The sequence below is a fragment of the Theropithecus gelada genome, chromosome X, assembly GCF_003255815.1.
Source record: "Theropithecus gelada isolate Dixy chromosome X, Tgel_1.0, whole genome shotgun sequence".
In the NCBI taxonomy this organism is placed as follows: Eukaryota; Metazoa; Chordata; class Mammalia; order Primates; family Cercopithecidae; genus Theropithecus; species Theropithecus gelada.
Genome location: NC_037689.1, coordinates 10391885 through 10402037, shown reverse-complemented (window position 1 = coordinate 10402037; position 10153 = coordinate 10391885). Strand labels below are relative to the sequence as shown.

Here is a 10153-nt window from a genome sequence, read left to right as displayed (position 1 = left end):
CACACAGATGTGCTGCCAATGGCTAAGCTCTCACTGCCAGCCAGAGGGAAGAGGGTCTGAGCCAGTCAGGAGGAGATGGGCCTCAGACAGTAAGAAAGGAGGAGGAGGACCCGAGCTGATCCAAAAGATGGGTCTAAGCAGTCAAGTGGAGGAGGGTTCCAATCTGATGGTAGAGGGCCCAAGCTCGGCCTAACGAGGAGGAGGCCAGGCCCACCAAGGGGCCCCTGGAGGACTTGTTTCCCTTGTCCCTTGTGGTTTTTTGCACTTCCTGTTCCCTTGCTGCTCACTGCGGAAGTTCCTCTTCTTACCCTGCACCCAGAGCCTCGCCAGAGAAGACGAGGGCAGAAAGCACCATGAGTGGGGGCCCAATGGGAGGAAGGCCTGGGGGCCGAGGAGCACCAGCGGTTCAACAGAACATACCCTCCACCCTCCTCCAGGACCACGAGAACCAGCGACTCTTCGAGATGCTTGGACGAAAATGCTTGGTGAGCTGGGGATCTCCTGCCCCCGCCCCGTCCCCACCATTTCTTCCTCTTCCTCTCCTCCTTCTCTCTCTTCCCCTCCTCCCGCTCCTCCTTTCCCTCTCCATCATCTTCTCTCCTAGACTCTCCTGTTATCATCCACCCTCCCCAGGAAGATCTCAATGTCTACTTGCCTCCCCTCTGGCTGCAGCTCTTCCTTCGGGCCCATGACTGTCATGAGGCAGGAAGGACCAGGTCTGGCTCCAAGACCTTGTGGCTACCCCTGACCAGACTCCACTGACCCCTGCTTTCCCCTCCCAGACGCTGGCCACTGCAGTTGTTCAGCTGTACCTGGCGCTGCCCCCTGGAGCTGAGCACTGGACCAAGGAGCATTGTGGGGCTGTGTGCTTCGTGAAGGATAACCCCCAGAAGTCCTACTTCATTCGCCTTTACGGCCTTCAGGTGACCCCCCCACCGCCCCTGACTGGACTTGCAAGCCAGTTCTCAACCCGCAAACCCAGATCTGTGTCCATATGTGTCCACAGTCCCAAGACCTCAGACCTGATCAGTGAATCCCTGAGCCCCAGAACCAAAGACTCATCCAGATGGCAAACTCTGGCTTGCCTTTCTAAGTCTGCAATGACTGGCCCCAGTCTCCATATCAAGATCTCTAAAGCCCCCAGTATTAGTCTGCTGCCTAAGCCTAATCTTTTCCACAAATTCCAATAAATGAGCACTGTATTTGTACCTGAACCTCAAATCTATTCTAAACTCAACATTTTGCATCCCAGGAATCTCTCATCAAAACTCCTGAACCCCAGATGTTTGCCAAGCTCCTAAGTCATAAATCTGTTCAACAAACCCCAAAGTTGAATATTCCATTGATCCTTGAACTCCAAATCTGTCCTTTTAAATCCACAGCACAGACCCCAGAATTCCCATATTAAAATTCCTGAACACTCAAATACCGAGGTGGTTCTTAAGCAAAAAGTCTTTTCCACAATTCCCCGACCTGAACTTTCTAGGTTTAAGCCCCAAATTCATCCTTCTAAACCCATAAAGATGGACCCAGCATAACTTCCAGATCCCAAGACTGTCAAATATTCACCAAACTCCTAAGTCATAATTCTTCTCCACAAACCCCAAATTGCACTTACTTTAGCTGGACCCTCCGCAAAACTCCCAAGTCTACGTGTCTGAACTTCAAATCTCACCTCCAACTCCCAAATACTAGAATCCTACCTGTCATGAATTGGGGCTGGGGTGGCAGGGGAGGGCATGGATTGAATCTATGAATGAGCCTCAACTTCCTAAGACTAGAGTCCTAAATTATGAAATTCAAGCTCCCAAGTCCCACATCTAGGGCCCCGAACCCCAAATCCAAACCTCTCACAAAAGTGTATGGCTCCCAGACTATACTCCACATCCACACCCTTAGATCTCAGCTCTCTGGTGCTGAGCTGGAAATCTCCAAACCAGACCATGAGGCCCCCAAATCCAGACACCCTGCTCCCTGCCCAGCTAACAAAGGCCTGCCACCCCTGGTGTGCCTCAGTGCCACTGTGCCTCCCACCCTACACCTCTCCAGGCTGGTCGGCTGCTCTGGGAACAGGAGCTGTACTCACAGCTTGTCTACTCCACCCCCACCCCCTTCTTCCACACCTTCGCTGGAGATGTAAGTGACCAACCAGCCCTCGGGCCTCACTTGGGGTGTGGAGAGGAGATGGGAAAGCTGTGGGGGGACCTGGGAGGCGGCTGACCCCAAGATATGTGCAGGACTGCCAAGCGGGGCTGAACTTTGCAGACGAAGGCGAGGCCCAGGCCTTCCGGGCCCTGGTGCAGGAGAAGATACAAAAAAGGAATCAGAGGCAAAGTGGAGGTGAGGAGGCCGCAGGGGAGGAAAGGAAGTTGGGCAGAGGTGAGTGCAAGCATAGGGAACTAGAAAAGTTCTCTCTCATGGTCCTGGCTCCCAATCCATCTGTCTATCCACAGACAGACGCCAGCTACTCCCACCACCACCACCAGCCAATGAAGGTGAGAACTCTAGTGCAAGTAGCGGTAATAAGGGGCTAGCCCAGGAACCTGTGGCAGGGTTGTGATAGCTCTCTACACATTCTATCTTCCCAGAGAGAAGAGGAGGGCTTCCACCCCTGCCCCCGCACCCAGGTGGAGACCAAGGAGGTGCGTGCTGATTCTTCCCTGTGTCTCTGGATGGATGGGTGGGTAGGTGGAAGAGTGAATGGAGGAATGAGCAGTTGGATGGGTGCGTAAGTGGGTGAATGTATGGGTAGATGGATGGGTATGTGGATGGACGAGCGGGTGCATGGATGTGTGGATCGATGGATGGGTGGATGGATTGGTGGTAGATGGCTGAGTGGAGGGATGAATTGATGGGAGGATAAAACTCTAAGTAGATAGATGCATAGGTGAATGGGTATGTGGATAAATGAATGAAAAGGTAGATGGATGACTGAGTAAATTAGTGAATGAGTGAATGAATGAACAGTGAATAAACGGCTAAATGACAAATTTCAGTCAGTGAAGAAAGCATGATTGAATGAATACAAGAGTAAATGAAAATTTTAACAAATCCATTAGTCAATGAGCCAGTGAATGATAAAGCATGAGGGAATGAAAAAAATGAATGAATCAGTGAATGTATGAATTGTTTGCGGGATCCACCCACTTCTCCATAAACCCTACTTGAATCCTTCACCCACAACCTCCATGGCCATCCAACACACACACAGATTTCCCCCAAGGCCTCCGTTTCTTGCCCCTGTGCTTTGGTTGGTTGGTAAATGGGTCAATGGGCCAACCACCCTATTTTCCCCACAGGCCCTCCAGTGGGTCCACTCTCCCTGGGGCTGGCGACAGTGGACATCCAGAACCCTGACATCACGAGTTCACGATACCGTGGGCTCCCAGCACCTGGACCTAGCCCAGCTGATAAGAAACGCTCAGGGAAGAAGAAGATCAGCAAAGCTGATATTGGTGCACCCAGTGGATTCAAGTGAGAACCAGTCCCCAGTGGGCCCACAGATTCCTGGGGGCAGAGGGGCACATGAACAAGTGGACAGCTGAGATGATGGAAGGAAGGGCAGATGGCTGGGTGGCTGAGTGGGTAAATAAGTGGATGGATGGGTAGATGCAGGGCTGGGTCTAGGGAGAGGTAAATAAGGCACCAAGGGTACAAAATTTAAGGAGGCACTCACTCTCAGAGGCATGCAACTGTAATTCCTGACTCTGAGAGTGAGTGACTCACTTAAATTTTGCACCCTAGGCACCTCACTTGCCTCACCCTGGGCCCACTCTGGGTGGGCTGTTAGGGGAGCAGGTGGGTGGGCAGGTGAATGAATGGATAGATAGATGAGGCAGATGATGGATGAGGGGGGCTGGTGGGTAGGTGGGTGAGTGGATGGGTGGATGGATGGATAAATAAACGGATGAATGAATGGGTTGAAGAATGAATGGGTAAGTGGTTGGACGGACAGGTTGATGGGTGGATGGGTTGATGGGAGGTGCGTGGGTAGATGGATGGGTGAGTGGATGAGTGTGTGGACAGATTGATATGCAGGCTGATTGGCTCACAGACAAGGTGGATGGGGATGGTACAGGTGGACAGATATGTGGATGAATGGACAGTTCAATGGGTAAGTGAACAGAAGTGTGTGGTTGCATGGGTAGAAAAATGAGTGAATGGATAGATGGAAAGGTGGGCACATGGGTAGGTGGATGGGCGGATGGACAAGTGTGTGTGAGGACAGATTGGTGGACAAATGGGTGAACAGACATACGTGGGCAGATAGTTGCAGAGACAGATGTATGGACAGATCAGTAATCCAACAGATGAATGTGAATGAATAGGTGGACAAATGCATGGGTGAATAGATGGGGAAAGAGGGATGGGTGAATGGATCAGCACCACAAACTATGAAGCCCTTCTAATTCCATAACTGCTGCCCATACTCATTCATTCATTCAGTCTCATTCATTAATTCTGGCCCCTCAGAGTCTCTCTGGGCAGGAGAGGGCAAGAGGGCTTCACTACGAAAGGAGGGAAGGAAGGGCAGTGGGGATTCACTGGAGTCTCTTCACCTCTCCCAGGCATGTCACCCATGTGGGGTGGGACCCCCAGAATGGATTTGACGTGAGTAACTTCAGAGTCTCTCGGACTCCACTAAACTTCCACCCACCCTTCCAAAGACCACTGCTGAGACCCCACCCCCAGACCGTGCCCTTCCCACACCCCTCTCAGATCCCTTGCTGGGATGAACCCAACGACAATCCGTGTCGCTGCTCTCCTCACCTTATTCCTCTACTCCCGCCCCTGGCCTTTTTCCTCCTGGGCAGGTGAACAACCTCGACCCAGATCTACGGAGTCTGTTCTCCAGGGCAGGAATCAGCGAGGCCCAGCTCACCGATGCCGAGACCTCTAAACTTATCTACGACTTCATTGAGGACCAGGGTGGGCTGGAGGCTGTGCGGCAGGAGATGAGGCGCCAGGGTGAGCCCCTGCTTCCATACGTTCCCTTCTCCAACCCTAGCAGCTCATAGCTAAGAGATTCACTAAGTCACTCAGTCCTTATGGGAGCACCTATACTGCTTCAGTCAGGAGTTGGTCAGTGGGGGTACCCATTTTACAAATGAGCAAAACTGAGGCTCAGAAGAAATCAATGAAAGTTACAGCTATGTGTTATACTCCCTCCACAGAGCCACTTCCGCCGCCCCCACCGCCATCTCGAGGAGGGAACCAGCCCCCTCGGCCCCCTATTGTGGGGGGTAACAAGGGTCGTTCTGGTCCACTGCCCCCTGTACCTTTGGGGGTTGCCCCACCCCCACCAACGCCCCGGGGACCCCCACCCCCAGGCCGAGGGGGCCCTCTACCACCACCCCCTCCAGCTACTGGACGTTCTGGACCACCACCCCCACCACCCCCTGGAGCTGGTGGGCCACCCATGCCACCACCACCACCACCACCACCGCCACCGCCACCCAGCTCCGGGAATGGACCAGCCCCTCCCCTACTCCCTCCTGCTCTGGTGCCTGCGGGGGGCCTGGCCCCTGGTGGGGGTCGGGGAGCGCTTTTGGATCAAATCCGGCAGGGAATTCAGCTGAACAAGGTGAGGACAGGTAGGATGGAAGATTGGGGGTCTGGAACTCTGGGGTACCCATGTAAGTCAGGATACTGGAGGGCTGAGGCCAGGACGGAGGAGAGTGCCAGGCCTTGGGGATTCAGTGATAGGGTGGAAAGGTTGGTGGGAAGCCTTGAAGGGTACTGGAGTGTGTGGGAGGGAAAATATTGATGGAGGGGCGGGGAGAAATGCTCCTTTCCCAGGCCCTGAGCCCTCTGTGCTGACCCCTGCCTGCTGCAGACCCCTGGGGCCCCAGAGAGCTCAGCGCTGCAGCCCCCACCTCAGAGCTCAGAGGGACTGGTGGGGGCCCTGATGCACGTGATGCAGAAGAGGAGCAGAGCCATCCACTCCTCCGGTGAGCTGATCCTGCCAGGGCCTCAAACCTGGCTCCCAGGGCTAGCACTGGCCTCAGAACAATCCCAGCAGTCACCACCAATAGTGACATCAGCCCCATCTGTTGACAGCATTAACATGAATCTTGTGTCAGCCTCCTTTTTGACAAAGTTAACATTAAGTCATTATGTGACAATAACATAATTAACTCCAACTTTGACAATAATATTAACATTAATGCCAGGGTGTGTCCACAATATTAATGTCATTCCCACACGTTCAGTACTATTAACATCAGCTGGCAGGGCACGGTGGCTCATGCCTGTAATCCAGGAACTTTGGGAGGCCAAGGCAGGAGGATTGCTTGAGCCCAGGAGTTCAAGACCAGCCTGGGCAATATAGTGAGACCTCGTTTCCATAAAAACTAAATTCAAAAAAAAGTAGTTGAGCATAGTGGTGTGTGCCTGTGGTCCCAGCTACTTGGGAGGCTGAGGTGGGAGGATTGCTTGAGCCTGGAAGGTCAAGGCAGCAGTGATCCATGATTATGCCACTGCACTCCAGCCTTTTTTTTTTTTTCCTCAAAAAAAAAGAAAAAAAAAATCAACCCATTATGTGATGACAATATTATGAAGAACACCATTGTTGACAATAATATTAATTTTCATTCCATGTGTCAACAGATTTACATTAACTCATTATGAGATAATACAATCTAATCTTTTTAAAAACATTTTTGAGACAGGGTCTCGCTCTGTGTCCCAGGCTGGAGTACAGTGGTGCAATCATGGCTCACTGCAGCCTCAACCTCCCAGGTTCAAGCGATCCTCCCACCTCAGCTCCCAAAGTTGCTGGGACTACAGGTGTGTGCCACCATACCTGGCTAATTTTTGGTGCTTTTTTGGTAGTGATGAGCTCTCACTACCAAGCTCTCACTACTCTCATGTTGCCCAGGCTGCTCTGCAACTCCTGGCCTCAAGCGATCTGCCCGCCTCAGCCTCCCAGAGTGCTGGGATTACAGGCATGAGCCACCACACCCGGCTGTTAACCTAATCTCTTTATAATAATGTTACTATTACTCTCTTAATCTGTCAGCAGTACTGTCACCAATCCATTATATGATGTAAATATTAATATCAACCTACTATAGGAACTTCATCTTTTGACAACGATTTTTTTTTTTTTCTTTTGAGATGGAGTCTTGCTCTGTCGCCCAGGCTGGAGTGCAGTGGCGTGATCTTGGCTAACTGCAACCTCTGCCTCCTGGGTTCAAGCGATTCTCCTGCCTCAGCCTCCCGAGTAGCTGGGACTACAGGCCCGCCACTACACCTGGCTAATTTTGATAATGTTATTGTCATTAACCCCATTATGTGTCAAAAATATTAGCGTTAACCAGACAGGAAGCAATAATATATTATCACACCTTTGCTAATAATATGTAAATTTACCCTATTATGTGATAAATAGGTTAACATTAACCCTTTGTTTGACAATATCTCCACTAACCACATTTTTGACAGCATAAACTTCAACTCCAACTAGAACTCAGACCCCAACTATAATTCCTCTTGTCCCAAATGGAAACTCTAACTCGCCCTCCTCTAGCATGAGACCTCAGACTCCCAGGGTCCAGTCCTCACCTCCCAGGCCCTATGAAGCCCCCGACCAACTTCCCAGGGCATCTTTCTCCTTCCTTCCAGACGAAGGGGAGGACCAGGCTGGCGATGAAGATGAAGATGATGAATGGGATGACTGAGTGGCTGAGTTACTTGCTGCCCTGTGCTCCTCCCCGCAGCACACGGCTCCCCCTCCACCTGCTCTGTGCCCACCCTCCACTCTCCTCTTCCAGGCCCCCAACCCCCATTTCTTCCTCACCAGTCCCTCCAATGCTGTCATCCCTGCCTGGTCCTCACACTCACCCTAGCAATCCCAAGGCCCTTTTTATACAAAAATTCTCAGTTCTCTTCACTCAAGGATTTTTAAAGAAAAATAAAGGAATTATCTTTCTGTCTCTCTATAAATCTCAGTCTGCTTACATTCCAAATGTGGGAATGGGGTCCCTTTCCTCCAAAGTCCCTTTTATTCATTTATCCCATTTTATTTATTTAGCCTTACATGTATATATTCATTCATTCATTCATTCCCTCAGTCATTTAGCCTGTATTTCTTTGTTTCCTTCTGCCCCTCTGTGTTTCAACATTTATTGCCAGGTACTATTTTAGGGGCTAAGAATCAAGCAGTGGAAAAAAAAGCAGACAAAAATTCCCGCCCTTAGGGGGTGAAATCCACATTCTAGGGGAAGAGACAGATAAGAAACAAGAAATCAAATAGAAATAAAAGGTAGTTGCAGATCATGATAAATGCTGTGGAGTGGTAAGGCAGAGATACAGACGAAACAACATTCAGATGGAGCAGTCAGGGAAGGTCACTTGGAGTAGGTGATGGTGGTGCTGGACCTAAAGAGAGAGAAATGTCGGCCCAGTTAATATTTGGGGAAAAGGGGTTCCAGGCAGAGGGAGCAACCAGTGCAAAGGCCCTGAGGTGAGAAAAGGCTTGGCATAAGGCCAGATGTCATGCATTTAATTATTTTTTAAAAAATCATTCAATTGTCTGGGTGCAGTGACTCATGCCTGTAATTCCAGCACTTTGGGAGGCCGAGGTGGGCAGATCACCTGAGGTCAGGAGTTCGAGACCAGCCTGGCCAACATGGCAAAACCCCGTCTCTACTAAAAAATACAAAAATTAGCTGGGGATGGTGGTGCACACCTGTAATCCCAGCTCCTAATGGGGGCTGAGGCAGGAGAATTGCTTGAACCCGGGAGACAGAGGTTGCGGTGAGCCGAGATCGCGCCACTGCACTCTAGCCTGGGCAACAGAGCGAGACTCCATCTCAAAAAAAAAAAAAAAAATCATTCAATCAACACAATACTAGATTAAGAGCATACTCAACGACCAGACCTCACCATTCTCCATGCCCATAACAACTCACACACCAGGATCTTGATGGGCAGGATCCCCCTCTCATTTTTAAAAGTTGGCTCTGCCCAGTTCCCAGTTCAAATCAAGCACTAGCCAATCGCAATGGAAGATTGCAATGGAAGATTGCAATGGAAGAGGCAAAGACTTAATAATCAGACAGATCTGCTCTAGGACCCGGGAAAGATGCCTCACCTCTGAGCTGTGGTTTCCTCATCTATACAATGGAGATAACTGATTTCTAACTGGGATCCCACAGAGTCACCTTTCTGCCTCCTCCAGGGCTTGCTCTCCCAGAAATAAAGGAGTAACTCAAAAGTGTCCTTGGCATTTACAGCTATTTCGAAGGGCATAATTAGAAATTGCTGCACATCAAAGCCTAAAATTGAGCTCCCTGCCCCTTCCGATTTCTGAAATCTGGTGAATTCGAGATCTCAAACATTCTACCTTTAGAGAAGGAGAAAAGGAGAAAGGTAGGGGGGAGGAAGATAAAGTGAGGGAGACTCCAGAGAGGGCAGCCTTCTTCTGTCTGCAACAGCAATGGAAGAATTTGTAGGTGGAAAGGGGAACTCCCCCAAGCTAGAGAAGGAGGGAGTCTCAGGTTTCCTTTAATTCATTTTTTTTAACCCCCAACACTACTCCCCACCCCACTCTGACCAGGTCCCCAGACGGGCACTGAGTCTAGGAAGGATCAGTCAGTATCATTTATCCCTACTCCCAGTCCCCCACGGAAACCTCAGAAATCCAGCGTTCTGGTTGGCTGGGCGTGGTGACTCATGCCTGTAATCCCAGCACTTTGGGAGGCCGAGGTGGGCAGATGACGGGGTCAAGAAATAGAGACCATCCTGGCTAACATGGTGAAACCTCGTCTCTACTAAAAATACAAAAAATTAGCCGGGCGTGGTGGCACATGCCTGTAGTCCCAGCTACTTGGGAGGCTGAGGCAGGAGAAATGCTTGAACCCGGGAGGCAGAGGTTGTGGTGAGCTGAGATCACACCACTGCACTCCAGCCTGGGCAAGAGAGCGAGACTCCGTCTCAAAAAAAAAAAAAAAAAAAAATGTGGTACACACAATGGAATACTATTCGGCCATAAAAACAATGAAATCATGTCTTTTGCAGCAACATGGATGGAACTGAAGGTCATTAATTTGAGTGAAACAACTCAGAAACAGAAAGACAAATACTGAATCTTTTCACTTATAAGTGGCAGCTAAATAATGTGTACACATGGGCATAGCATGTGGAATGA

At 50.3% G+C, this 10153-nt stretch overlaps 1 protein-coding gene across 1 annotated transcript; it reads left to right on the top strand.

Moving 5' to 3' along the window:
* Positions 1–302: 302 nt before the first annotated feature.
* WAS (Wiskott-Aldrich syndrome) lies at positions 303–7947 on the top strand. Its single transcript, XM_025372658.1, has 12 exons — positions 303–485; positions 783–923; positions 2050–2136; positions 2238–2340; positions 2454–2495; positions 2589–2642; positions 3300–3474; positions 4569–4611; positions 4815–4968; positions 5175–5584; positions 5837–5951; positions 7627–7947. The coding sequence occupies exons 1-12, from the start codon at positions 354–356 to the stop codon at positions 7680–7682; spliced, it is 1512 nt and encodes a 503-aa protein (XP_025228443.1). The 5' UTR covers positions 303–353; the 3' UTR covers positions 7683–7947.
* The last annotated feature ends 2206 nt before the right edge of the window (positions 7948–10153 follow it).

What these genes read in the sequence shown, in the direction of transcription:
- WAS (XM_025372658.1), top strand. Translation starts at nt 354, where the DNA reads ATGAGTGGGGGCCCAATGGGAGGAAGGCCTGGGGGCCGAGGAGCACCA. An exon ending in ACCCCCAGAATGGATTTGAC is followed by an intron (nt 4,612 to 4,814) that starts GTGAGTAACTTC and finishes CCTCCTGGGCAG; the next exon opens with GTGAACAACCTCGACCCAGA. An exon ending in GCAGGAGATGAGGCGCCAGG is followed by an intron (nt 4,969 to 5,174) that starts GTGAGCCCCTGC and finishes CTCCCTCCACAG; the next exon opens with AGCCACTTCCGCCGCCCCCA.